Raw genomic sequence first — 14,442 nt, forward strand, 5'->3', positions numbered from 1 at the left:
TGAAAAGGATCACAAAGATAATTACAATAATCAAAATAATAAATCTCAACACTCCCCCTCAAGTTTGTGCATACGAACTTGGAAATAAAGCTTTAATGAGAAAACAAATCCTTTAAATCCAGAAACAATCATCAGATTCCAACATCAAGGTGATGCAAATTTTCTAAATCCGGAGATAATCATCAGATTCAACCCACCAACTTGGAAATAAAGCTTCGGGCAAATTGAAGAGGTTTCACTTTCTTTAATCTTCAAGAACAACTTTGGAAATCTCGCACACCATACTCAAGTTCACATGAGTTTCACAACATACTAATTTCCAGAAGTTTCACATACCAGGCTCAAATTCATAGGAGTTTTACAATACACACTTCAATTTTAAAAGCTTCACACGTTAGGCTCACACTAACATGAGCTTCACATGAACAAGCTTCAATTTTAATTTTCTAAAAATTAAATTTCAAATCTCACAATAATGTTTTTCAATTTTCTTTTTTTTTTTCTATTTTTTCCTCAATAGAAGTCCTTTTTGTATTCAATCAATCATTTTTTCCATTTTTTAATATATTTTTTTTCCTTTTCTTTCTTCTTTTACATGTTTAAGAATAAAAGGAAATTCAAGGCTTCCTTCATATGAATGAGGGGCAAATAAACAAAAGAACATTAAAAGGATAGAAGACGGCGCTAGTCTAGTGAACATTTGGGTTCGTGGACTGAGTTCGTCAAGATCGTTAGATTAATCGGTCAGCTTCGGAAGCACGGCTCTTTAAACATGGTTCGATGGCCGGCTATGATACCAAACTGAAAATAAGAACCAAAGATAAAACAAAAGAGAGAACAAAGGATTTTACGTGGTTCGGAAATTCGCCGGATCAGGATTTTACGTGACAGTCCTAATTGACAACTATAAATCTGTGTGAATGACAGCTCCTAATTGACAACTATAAATATCTAAAGATGAAAAGAATCACAAAGATAATTACAATAATCAAAATAACAAATCTCCACATTAACGACAATTCTAGACAGTCCAAGACCCTATATTACACGCTATCATGTATATATATAGCTCGGTAAATATCACCTTTTAAGTTTTCAGAGTATATTTTCTACAATCACGCCTTTGGAAATACAGTTTTTAGAGGATTCAAGATGGCGAACATGCTGTATGATTCTAGGGCATGTGCTGAATGATTATTGTTACTGTTGCAATTATTATATAGCAACAGAAATAATAATCATTCCACTTCTTTCTTTGTTGGAATAAATAAATAAAAGTAATTTGTTCAGGAACATCCAAAAAACAAATGAGAAATTTTTATCTATTACCTCTCTCAAAGCTTTCACAACATATTACCGGTAATGGAAAATCCCACGGTCAGTGTTGGAAGCTGTTCTTATCAAAATAGCAGTTGTTTTTAATTTTGACCCCAATAACAGTTTTGATTCTTCTGAATGGGATAAAGCTAACAACGTTTGAATTAGAACTCATCAAGCTCGAGCACAGATAAAGATAAACGATATAATCAGACGGTGAACAACGTCAACTGTAGATGCATATAACATAGGCGCAACCACAATACAAAAAGATATCATGAACCGCTAAATTCAAAAATATTAGCTGATAAAGTTTGCATGGTCATGGATCCAAACGGCCGTAAGATATCTCGAGTTTTGTCACTATTGTTGAGTACAGGATTTGGGGCGCCATGGAAGATGACGGTGCGATGAGCAAATGGTGGCAGAAGTAGTCACATTAATTAAGCTCATAGGGGCAGTTATAAGATGACACTTTGACAACACCTTCCATATCTATACAAATTGGCCCGATAGGCTCCACTCATATTTACCCTAGTTAAAAGTTTTTCTTACAAAGAGTCCTGATTTAATTCATCGAAATATTTTTAGTTGCATAATTTGTATCGAATTTTTTTAAAGATGACACTTTGACAACACCTTCCATCTCTTGAGGTATGCTGCTTTCTTAGATGTAATTTATTTCGCTGGTCATCTCATCGCTAGAATTTCTAATTGCGGTGCTTGAATTTTGTCTAGTTTTTCTTTGTATTTTAAAATTGGCTTGTACTAACAGTGATCTTAACCTTATTTAGTGGTTTGTTTGTCTCGTTTTTTGTTTTTAGAGGTTCAATCATTGGCGTACCTATTTGGGTGCCCAATGTCAAAACCCAGTACGTATACCTTTATTTCCCTTGAGCATTCGGATCATGGTTTTTTTTTCTTGTAATTTGTGGTTGTACGAATCAATTTTGATGTTTATATTGTCTTGAATCTTGATTTAAAGTATGTTCGTTCCTATTTTAAATCAACCAAAAAAAAAGTAAATAATGTACAAAAGTTGCAAAATATCACACATAAATACTGTTTAGTTTAACACTAAAAGACCACCTTCTTCCTTATTTGGTAATTCATTAAAAATAGGTGCATTCGCAGTTAGCATCTAAATCTAATGATATTAGATGCATTACAACACGGAAGAAGCAAAGTTTCATTTGAAAATTAAGCATTAGAAGTACTCATTTTCAAGGGCTGATCACTTTGTGGTCCTACGTAGGCCCTGAATGCAAATGGTACCGAAGTATCAGCCAGAGCCAGACGCTCAATTCCATCGCTATCAGCAAAGATTTCAATGGTTTGGCAATCATCTAATGAGCGCACAGATTGATCCAACACAAGAACAGAGCACCATAGAAGCTTGTAATCATGCAGAGGATGTTCGGAGTTTCTTTCAATTTTAAACCAACCGGGCCTGGTGGAGCCCGAGTTGTCACCAACAACCACAAATTGTTGTCCGAAAACTTAGTCGGGACGATTAATAACCTTCCACAATGAGTCACCACATACGTATGATACAGCCGCGTCAGAGAATAGGATGTTGAGAAATGTGGACTCTCGGATAACTTCGTCGTCTTGGTCGGGTGGGATAGGGAAGAATCTTACCGGAAGACTTAGCGTCGCGATCGTAAACTACTTTGAACAGGTTCCATTTCTTTCTACGAGTGGTGAAATGGAGGAGACGTACAGTAATGGAAGTGGAACATTAGGCCAAGCCAACAAATCATAGTATTTGCCCTTTAGGAGTTCGTTTCCCGTGCTATCAACGACTGCAGGAGGGAGAACGCCACGGCTGGGCCTGGCGGCGTCTCCTCTTGTTGTAAAGGAAAGGAAAAGGAGGAACACTGTGACTAAAGAAATAGCTTCCATTTTTTGTTATTTTTGGGATTTTTGTGTAGAAATGTCCATGACAAGGCTTGTATTTATAGACTAACTAGAGACCTTTCACAATGTTACGTACCAATTATGCATGTTTTTAGCATGGAGATTTCTCCCACCTACCAATTAGTAGGTTAGCCCGCTAGAATACAAATTCTCACAGACTATACACTTGGTATCCTCTGTTTACGTCATGTAATGTTACAGTAAATTTTCTGCATCGTATTATGAAATTTTTCCCCCAAAATTATTGTTCAAACAAGTGTACTTCGTTCTTTAATCGAATTTTAAATACAGAAAAGAACCCAACTAAAACCAGAAAAATAATAGTGTCGTCGTGTTTAAATAATTTCTTCAATCGATCAGTTAAATTTAAAAAAGTTTAACAAATTAATGCTATTTGCGCAATAGGCTTTTAAGAACATAGAATATAGATCATAAATTTTTTTTTTTTGAATGAATATATATAACAACTAGATTTGGATTAGAAAAAAAGGATATTTACCTTTTCTTCTCTTTATATTTTAGAATTATTAAAAAACTATACCTTTACTTTTTTATCTCCTCAAATGTGTACCTTCAAATTAGGTTTGATACACAAACCTATACCTTTGTAAGATCAAGCCTCGATTTTGAGCCCAAAAATAACAAGACTCCCCTCAAATAGGAAAATAAAAAAAATGAATAACAATAATAAAAAACTTTACTTACAGTTTTGGCCTAAAGTATCCAAAACACCCTCAAAATGAGTTTGTGTCATTTTTTAACGCTGCCTCTTTTCTTAATGATAGTTTGGTAATTTTAAACATCAAAATCAATTATTGACTAAGATAATGTATAGAATTTTATATTACACAATTTTTCTTGTATTTCCATTTGTTTTTCTATTTTTTCTTTTACCAATGAAATCTAAAATTCCAAAATTTCCTTTATAATTTTGCATTCAAGGTTATTATGAAAAAGGAAAAGATTATTAACTGATAAAAAAGACAGTATGTACAAATTCCATAAAGCTGAAGAATATTATCAGCTGGTAAAAAAGAGGGTGCAATAATTGAATGAGAAAATGGTTATTGTATGAGAGGAACCTAATTAAAATATATGAAGGTGTTGATATCAAATTAAAGGGCATAATTGTATACATATACATATATAGATATATCATGTCTTATAAACCATGTGATGCATGTGTTTGAATATTTAGCCACCTAAATTTTAAGATGGGGCCATGTACAGAAGAAGGCTGCCACATATGGTGTAAAAAAAGATTGTATAAAAGATAAAATGATGTCTATCGCACGACTCTATTAAGATTACTGCGAAAGGATATGAATGATATGGTAAACATTTCTGCCAAAGGAAAATAGGATTCATTATCATGAGGAGAAATCTCACCACTTACAAATTGAATAGTCTCTTACAAATTGATGGGTCCCGTCTATCCGTTTAATAGGATTCATATTATGAAAATAATTGGATTTTAACCCATGAGATTAAATAAAAATGCTCTTCATGAACTCACGAACAAGCCCTTTAAAGTGTCATTATTTCACATACACGTTTTTCTTGGTGCCGCTTTACAATGTCTTCAGCACCTTGTCTTTTGCGTACTCGTAACAAGATAAATAAATAAATAAAGGCAAAACAGAAAAGCCAAAACGTTAAAAGGAAAAACACTAACAATGTCTTTCATGTAAACTGTAAATCTTTATCTACTTTATTGAACAGTAGACTACTGTAATCACAAGGCGATAATACGTTTTCATGCTCCCAAAACGACCGGAGCAAAAGATTAATCCAAAATCATTTTGAGTGGCTGATTTATTTTACAATTACGAGAAAGTTTATAGATAATGTATCGGCTGAAAGTATATTGTCGCAGATGAACAAGGAAACACAATTATGAATTTAAAGTGTATCTTGCACGAGAAAATCTGCTCCGGTCTTTAAATTCATAAATCAAATAGTGGATTGGAAATTAGTGTACCAACTAATATAATATATGAATTGCCATTTTTTATATTAGTTTGTATTTAAAATATTATCACATTAATTAATGATAAAATATATCATTCTCAATAATAAAATATCAACTCGCATACTATATCAGTTAGAGCATGAGTTGAAATTAAAACTGACGTCTTAACGATTACTCATTTCTATATACACATAAGTAACAAATAATGCTAGATATACCATATCTTACACCATGTTTTATAAACACTACAAGAATAATCACTTTAAGAGACCAAACTTTTTTATACTAAAAAATTTTTGGTAGCAGAAAACACACGATTTGCTATCAAACTTTGGTAGCTGAAAGTATCAAGGCTTTAGTTACTAAATTTAGTAGCAAAAACAACACAATCCGCTACCAAATATAATTTGGTAACAAATAATATGACGGAAAATGAAATTTAATTCCCGCCAATAGCTTTTTACTACCAAAATAATATTTAGTAACAAAAGCATAAGATTCTGCCACAAAAAATTTGGTAGCAAAATATTACTTTTTTGCTACCAAACATGTTTTGGTAACAAAAAGTTGGCAGGAAGCAAAATTTTTTTCCACCCGAGATTTTTGCTACCGAATTATTTTTGGTAGCAAAACATATAACATTTACTACCAAGTGTTGGAAGAAAAATATAACTATATGCCACCAAAATTTGGTAGCGAAAAATCAAGTTTTTGCTATCAAATCACATAAAAACATTAATATTTATATTATATGCTTGTATTGCTTTTTTTTTCAATTTTCTATGAATATGTCTTATATTAAGTTTTAAGAATCATTCTAGTACATTTTCTATAACAATTATTTGATAATTTAGTTTTTTTGTATAGGTGTAACAAGAGACATGTTTATGTATACACATATGTGATCTTGTTAATTAAGTATATGTTCCACATAGAGTAGTATATAATCTCGCTATTTGATTAATTTTTAACTTTGAATAATGTATTTCAATTTCAAAACTACATTTTTTCTTATAATGTTATTAGAACAATGATTCTAAAATAATTTTTGACATTAAAATGTTATTTTTTTTAATTTTTAAGATACGTCTTTCTGGTACTAAATTCATATTTGGTAGCAAAAAATATGTTTTCAGCTACCAAAACAATGTTTGGTAACAAAAAATATAAGTTTCTGGTACCAAATTTTGGTAGCAGAAAACATGATTCTGCTACCAAATTCTTATTTTGGTGACAGAAAGGCATTTTTTGCTATCAAAAGTTGTGTTTGGTAGCAAATCATATAAAAACTTTAAAATTTACATTTTGTGCTTGAATTGTTTTTTTTTTCAGTTTTCTATAAATATGTCATATTAAGTTTTAAGAATCGTCCTACTATATTTTCTATAACAATTATTTGATAATTTAGTTTTTTTGTATAAGTGTAACAAATGACATGTTTATGTATATACATATGTGATCTTATTAATTAAGTATATGTTCCACATAGAGTAGTATATAATCTCGCTATTTGAATTATTTTTAACTTTGAATAATACTACATTTTTTGTTATAATGTTATTACTGGAGAAGTTAAAGTCAGTGTACTCAAACCTTGAAGGCCTGCCTCCAGATCGAATTGTTCCAACAGTGGGACTAAATATTGGTCGAATAGAAGTCTCAAATACAAAGCTTGTTTTCTGAGATCTAGGAGGCCAGGTACATAGATTCTTATTTTCTTCCTCTATTACAGAATTACAGATTATTGATTTTCTTCTTTTGTCTGTGTTATTCCTAGTACCTACTAGCCTTTCAAATGTTCAATTGAGGGAAAGTATACCGTTCTCTCTTCCTCTATGAATCGAAAATTAGAATCTGAAAGTGGAATGTTATATCATTTGATGTTATTTTCACTGATGTACTTGTTTCTCAATGTAAAGTAAGAACATAAGATGTTCTAGAAATAGTTGAGTTATTGTCTTAAAAGTGCGATTTTACCAATTGCTAAAGTCCTCACAGTATGATTCTTGGGATTTCTTATGGCATCCAAGTATGTTAACATTTTGCCTGCCAATGGGAGGAAGCTGTTAAATGTGGGTAAGTATCATGATTCTTCTAGTTCTTGAATATTTTTATGCTTTACAGACTTGGAATTTAGAGAATATAGACGGGCATTATGTTAGTTTGACGGAAACTTTAAGCAGTCTTAATGAGTTATGAAGCCTGTAGTTTTATAAACAGAATGCAGCAGCCATAAGGTAAGGAGAATTTATACCAGATTCTGAATGGTCCGATTTCATTGTAGTTCTGACACGATCTAACAGTTTAAAACTATGACCCGCTGGTAGGGTATTTTTTGATAATACCATAAAATTCTCCGAGCCATAAGACAGTGCCACGAATTTTTCTAACAGTTAAGTGGTTGGATTTTGATTCTTTGAATAGTAACTGATTTTTGAACCCGTCTTGCAGTTGTTGTTCAAGCTATCACTCTGCCGGTGGTTTATACCCGCGAATGTTGTTCTGGATTCCATATCAGGTTCAGTAATAGGTTTCATTGTAGCCAGCCTTGTTCGGCCACCATACCCCTTCTTTAAGTTTACAATTGTGCAAATTGGAATTGGTAAGCTGCTTATCATCATGGTACAAGTTTCACCTTTTGTTTTAAAGTTTTCACCTCTTCAGTTAGATCGTACAAAGCTGAATGATCCATCATTGCTTGAAGTTCTTTCAGTAAATTTCTTTAAGAACTGCACCCTAGTTACTTTGGCTTTGCGCTTCTCATGCGTACGCTTATTTCGGATTATCTTATATTCAACCAGGGAACATCAGAAATGTACCGCTTGTTTTAATTGCAGCTTTATGTAGAGACAAAAACAACCCTTTTGTGACACATGTAGCATAGACGGAACTGCATATATTTCATTTGGATAGTGGGTGAGTGAGTTTATAACATTTCAAACCGAAATAACTAGAACTCATTGACAGTTCTCTCAATTGAGAATTATGTCGTGCTCCAACTATCACTGTTTTTGCAACAACAGCAGGGTACTCTGAGGTCTTCAAGAATTCTCATTGGAGCGACAACAGGAGCTTATTCAAAAGCTACTTCAACAGAAAAATCCGCCATCAAATCATCCTGGACCTTCCGTTCTAAGAAGAGAGGATCCTCTGCCACCGTCACCACCGGCCTCAGTTTGTTAGAGCATTTAATTTTTGTAATATTAAGATTTTACTAGTACAATATTTGCATAAGTGTTTGGGTTTGCGTAAGTATGATTATTTTAGTATTTTGTTTGGATTCTAATATGTATTGAAATATTTAGAGATTTTTAAATTAATATTTGGTATTTTATTTATATTTTTTTTTTAAAAAAATATAGGTATATATATATGTCTCAGTTTTAGTGACTAAAAAGATTGATAGCAACAAATTAGTTATTTGCTACTAAATATTTGGTACCTGATTCTTGTTCTTTTCGCTATCAAATACAATTTGATACCAAATATTTAGTCCCTAAATCTCATGAATTTTGCTACTAAATACCTTTTGTTATAAAATATTTGGTGACTGAATCACATACTTTTTGCTACCAAATATATTTTGCTATTAGTTCTGCCACTGAGGGCGAATTCCACTAAGGTGTTGGGAGGCACACCGTAGCCCGTGCACTCAAGACCCCACCACAATCCCCAATCTATGATTCTTTTCTGTTGTCGGGCACTTTTTTCTAATATCGTGCGAGAAGATATAATAATTTGTAAAATTTTATATTAGAATTTACAAACTCAAATGATAAAAATACAAACTCAAATAATAAACTATGAAATTTTATATTTTATGATGAATCATTTGAGTTTGTAAGTTTTAATGTAAATTATCAAAAAATTTAAATTTCACAAATTATCATAACTTTTACAATGAGTTTATAAGTTTTAATGTAAAATTTCACAAATTATCATATCTCCGGTACGATGCCGGGAATATTTTCCCCAACAATGTAAAAAAATCCCCAGTCCAACAATAACCGCGGCCTTGCCAATCAAAGTTGCAGTTGGTCCGTCACCAGATGCGTGCCTCTTTCGTGCTTGGGGCAACATAGAGGGACCAACTCTACCCTAAGTCAAGGCGGCAGCCCCCACCAAGGCTAGCTGCTGCCTAGACGCTGTAAGGGCACTGGTTTTGGATGTCGAAGGTGGCGGCATGAGTGGAGGTGAGGAAGAGGGTTAAGAAGAGGAGGGAGGAGATTGAGAAGTTAGGAAAGCAAATGATCATCATTGCAAGTAGAGTAGATTACAGCCCCGTTCATTTCATCAATTCGAGTTTTATTACAGTAAAAAACTCTTAAAAATAGTCATATCTAACTTTTTGTTACAGTAAAAATTTCTCACATAAAATCAAATCACAACTTAAATTAAAAATTTAAATCAATGAATTAAACGGCAAATTTATTGAATGCCACGGATATAGTGCCTAGGCTACATCTACATAGGTTTAACTTTTTGTTACAGTAAAAATTTCTCACATAAAATCAAATCACAACTTAAATTAAAAATTTAAATCAATGAATTAAACGGCTCTACTAATTGGAAATTTATTGAATGCCACGGATATAGTGCCTAGGCTACATCTACATAGGTGGGAAATGTTACTTTTGATGTGTGTAACGACAATTCTTTTTGCATGTGATAATGAATATGGAGGCGGCTTTTGGTTAATATATATTGTACATAATCATTAAAGTCTACAGTTTTTTAGTAATGAAGGAGGCAGGCGGCTAATTCGGCACATAGTAATCTTAATGGAGATTCGCGTTTGCAGTGGGAAAAAAAAAAGAGAAATAGTAGAAAATATGCCAATATGAAAAGTTTAAGAAAGTATATAGATCAATTTTTAGTTATAGAAATTAATATGTCATAACTTGTCAAGTTATGGTTCATAATCAGATAAATTATGGATAAACTTGTCAAGTTATGGTTCATAGCCAGACAATTTATGGACAAAAACCGTGAATAACTTGTCAAGTTATAGTTCATAACCAGACAAGTTATGGACGAAAACAATAATTTAGCTTATTTATTAACTTATATAAACTATTAACCTATTCATTTTAATTCATCTCAAATTTTGGTCTATTTCTCTCTTTCATTCACAGTATTGGGTTTCTGTGCTTTTGCTAAGGCAATAATGTGGGTGGGTCCATGTATAGGGTCTTTTTAGGGTAGGTATTCTTTGCAATCTATGTTTTTAAACACTATATTCAATTAAAATCACCTCTAAATAAATAAACATATATAAGTAGAATTATTTTTAAGTTAAGTGAAGACTAGCAAGAAATTGAATTTGAAAGGTTTAAAAGAACAATTTATTAATAATTATATGAATAAGCTTAAACATCAAATTGATTTTTATTGAATGGAGGTATCATGTAATGATCTAAATATGTATGATGAGTGGGAAAGATGAAATTTATGGATTCAAATATTAAGGAAAAAAAACAAATGACTTTAACAAAACGTGTTCTTATAGAATTTTAATTTTTACCTAACAATCAAAGCATGGTTTTAAGGCACGGTTATTAGTGCACAAATTTCAGTTTTCACGCATGTTTATAATCTAGAGATCATGTCTCCCACCTAACCATTGAGCACATTTTTAAAGTTTATTTCGAAGTACAGAAATTCACCCATCAATAGTGATAACCTTATCTTCACATCCTCTAATAAAATATATATATATATATATATAAATTAAAAACCCAAAAGAAAATCTGAAAAGTGTTTGTGAGAGTACATGCGCGTCTCGTATTGTGAAATTTCACCTTCAAACACACATACAACCAAACTGAAAAAAAATAAATAAAATAAAAATGTTGCCGTTCGTATACTTCAATTAATCTATTATTGTGGGAGTTTAACTATATGTCTACAATACAGAATACATTATAATTTTTTGAAAGTCTTTGGAACCAAATGATTATACTGGAGCATTTTATTTTTCCTGAGATCGTAAAATCTCATAAAGCTAGCTCATTAATTTTATAAATTCAGCCATCACATTTTTTAATTATAAAATAAAATACCGAAGTTTAAAATCGTATCAATATAGTCTTCTGAAAAGAAGTTCGTTTAATATGAGATGGTAAATATGACTTTCTCTTGATAGTTTATGTGGTTCTTTTTAACCTCTTCTAGAAATTGTACCGTAGAAAAGAAATTATCAAAAGGGATAGAGATGCAAATAGAATAGTTTTGAACAATTCGGTAAATAACTAACAAATTTTTGAAACCATGGAAATACATAGTATATTATTGATAAATACTTTATTTTCCCGAAATAGATAAATTATTATCGCTTAGTAAATAAATTATTAACAGCAAACATGTTGGTTACGTTAAACAAATCTATTTCACAAATATGTTGTTTATTACAATTATTGCAGTACTCGTGATGTTAAAATAAAGAGAATTGGTGTTAAAATAAAGTGATATTAAGAGCATATAATACCATTTCTCATTAAGATTCATAACGAAACGATACAAACACACAAAGGATCTTCTTCTTCCTTATTTATAATACTATTTGTGTGTACATCAGCATCTAAATCTATTGATATTAGATGCATTAGTACTGCTTGGAAGAAGTAAACTTTCATTTTTGTAATTTATTTTAAAAGCTTCATTTTGAAGTTGCAAGTCCATCTTTTGCGGGTTTGAAATAAAAGCTTAATGCTTCATCAGCCAAAGCTAAACGCTTTGTTCCATAGGTTCTGTTTGAGATCCCAACATCTCGACCAGAGCTAGAAACAAGCTTGTAGGTACGATTATCTATTTCCGAAGCTTTGTCGATCTTGAACCAACTGCTTCTATCTTCCTCCGCTCCACCAAGAGTCACAAACGGTTCAAATCCTTCCAGCACCTTCCACACCGGTGACTCTCCGAATACTGGTGGTAGTTCATTAGAGTACTTGATGTTGAGATAAGTGGACACGTGAATCGATGCATCTTCGTTGAGATTAGTGGGTGAAAATGTTACTGGAAGACCTTTTATCCCATAAGTAAATACTTCAATTTCAAGTTGAAGCCAGGTAGTTCCAGGACGATATATACCTGGGATAATGGCGGCGGTATATAGAAAAGGCAACAGTATCGAAGGCAATAAGTAATAATCTTGACCCTTTTGGAGTTCGTTTCCATTTAAGTCAAGAACTGCAGGAGGTTCCTTATCAAGGATGGAGATACCACGACTGGCGTACACTCCATAATTTGTTGTGAAGAAAAGGAAAAGGAAGGACAAGGTGAATAAAGTGGTAGCTTCCATTTGTGTTATTTTTGGGATTTTTGTGTAGAAATGACTAAAACAAAGCTTGTATTTATAGAGAGTTAAGGCTTTGTAACTACTTTGAGTAGCAACATCCATGCACGTTTCTAATGTGAAGATTTCTGCCACCTACCCATTGTGCGCGCTTTAAGGCCTGGCCTCTAGCATACAAATTCTCACAGATATATGTATCCTCTTAATACAATAATGGAAGGACGGTGTGAATAAAATAGTAGCTTCCATAGTAGCTTACAACTATTATTTTATAATTAATATATTTTCACTAATTTGTTGTTGTAGAGGGAATTTTTCTTGAATATGTCCCTATTTAGATATGTTTTTTCAGTCTGGCACTTTGAACTATTATTTTTCATAGGGTGGTAGTACTATGTACACACTCCTTTTTACTCTCTACACCCCCTTTAAATTAAAATTTCTAATGATAAAAAGACCCTCACATAAAATGACAAAAAACGACAATTATAATTGACTTAATTAAGCAATTAAATTTTATCATAGAAGGAAAACTATTTATATAGTTTTTTTTTTCTTTCAACTCACCCACACAAATTAAAAGCTATTGTATTTTGAAAAATATTTCATCTTTTAATGACTAGTCTAAAAAATTGGATGGAGATAAATTTAATTTGCTTTACTATTTGTTGTATGATTTTTCTTTTGCTTTTTTTTCGGTTTATGTTTATGTTTTTTGACTAATCGTTTTGTTTTTTGATAGCTAATCATTTCATTTTGTTTCTTTTTTTTCTTTTTTACAAAGTTGAATTGTTTTTCTTAAATGTTTCGTTCTTTTTTTTTTATTCTCTTTTGAGTTCATTTCTTCCATTTCGTCATTTTTATCAACACCTCAATTGATATAATAAGTATCTCATATTTATGTTCTTTATTATTGAAAAATTTAATTATTAATTATGCATGAAAAAGATTTTATTCTAAAAATTTCAAAAAATATATATTGAGATGAAGAAATAATAATACTAAAAATATTAAATTAAAATAAAATGATAGGTGTACAAAGAAAAAAATAAAATGAACAAAAATTAATAACATTATGGAAATAGTTAGGGACAGTCTTGGAATAATAGGTGTGTATAAAAATTAAATTTAATCATTTCAAAATTATAAGGGGTGTGTTTATAGAAGGGGGTGTGGAGAGTAAAAAAAAAAAAAAAGGTGTGAATAGAACTACCATTTTTCATATGCAGTGTTGACAAGCACACAAAAATGTATTTTGGACATTTTCATGATTTTTATTCAAAATATTTTAATTAAAAAATGACTAATTTTTTATTATTTATTTGCATAATTAAAAAAGCAATACAAAAGGCCATGAAAAGTAGCCATTCATTCAATTCACCAAAATAGCCACCAAGTTGAGTCAGATTCAAGCATTAGCTAAGCCAATCTGAGCTGACAACCAGCCACCATGTGGTGAACCAGCTTGCAACTTCCAATCCGCATGCGTCATGCGTCATTCCGATGCAGAAGCTCTTTAGTGGCAGTTTCCCATTTTGTCTCCAATTAGAGCCAAATTAGTCCAATTTCTCCCACAATCAAATATTTGATTTTTCCACTTTTACTTGTAATTTTATTTTATTTCTCAATTCCTTGTTTCCCAATTTTAATTTTCCAATTTTGTTAGTTATTTCTAAATTTTTCAGACATCCTTTAAATACTATAAATAGAGGGTGTGCCAAGCATTTTTCTTCGTTCAAGAAATGTAAATTCAAAAACTCATATTCAGTGTTTAATAATTTTTCAGTTGTTATTTTCTTAGCTTTCTTTTGGTGTGAGATAAGTGACACATTTTATGTGAGTGAGATACAACGAATGTAAAGCAGAGTAAAAAGTGAATTTTGCTTGCCCGCGTTCTTCAACTTTTAGTTTAATTCAGTTTGTCCTTCAAATTTATAAT

At 31.5% G+C, this 14,442-nt stretch overlaps 1 protein-coding gene and 1 pseudogene across 1 annotated transcript; both read right to left on the reverse strand.

Moving 5' to 3' along the window:
* Window positions 1-2,364: 2,364 nt before the first annotated feature.
* On the reverse strand, window positions 2,365-3,231 carry LOC21384474 (annotated as a pseudogene).
* Window positions 3,232-11,679: 8,448 nt separating this feature from the next.
* On the reverse strand, window positions 11,680-12,519 carry LOC21384475 (miraculin). Its single transcript, XM_010089811.2, has one exon. The coding sequence runs from the start codon at window positions 12,507-12,509 to the stop codon at window positions 11,868-11,870; it is 642 nt and encodes a 213-aa protein (XP_010088113.1). The 5' UTR covers window positions 12,510-12,519; the 3' UTR covers window positions 11,680-11,867.
* Window positions 12,520-14,442: the final 1,923 nt, after the last annotated feature.

This window comes from Morus notabilis, unplaced genomic scaffold, assembly GCF_000414095.1.
Source record: "Morus notabilis unplaced genomic scaffold, ASM41409v2 Scaffold3833, whole genome shotgun sequence".
NCBI classification, from domain to species: Eukaryota; Viridiplantae; Streptophyta; class Magnoliopsida; order Rosales; family Moraceae; genus Morus; species Morus notabilis.

Bases quoted from the DNA above. Each gene is read 5' to 3' on its own strand.
- LOC21384475 (XM_010089811.2), bottom strand. From the start codon at position 12,509: ATGGAAGCTACCACTTTATTCACCTTGTCCTTCCTTTTCCTTTTCTTC.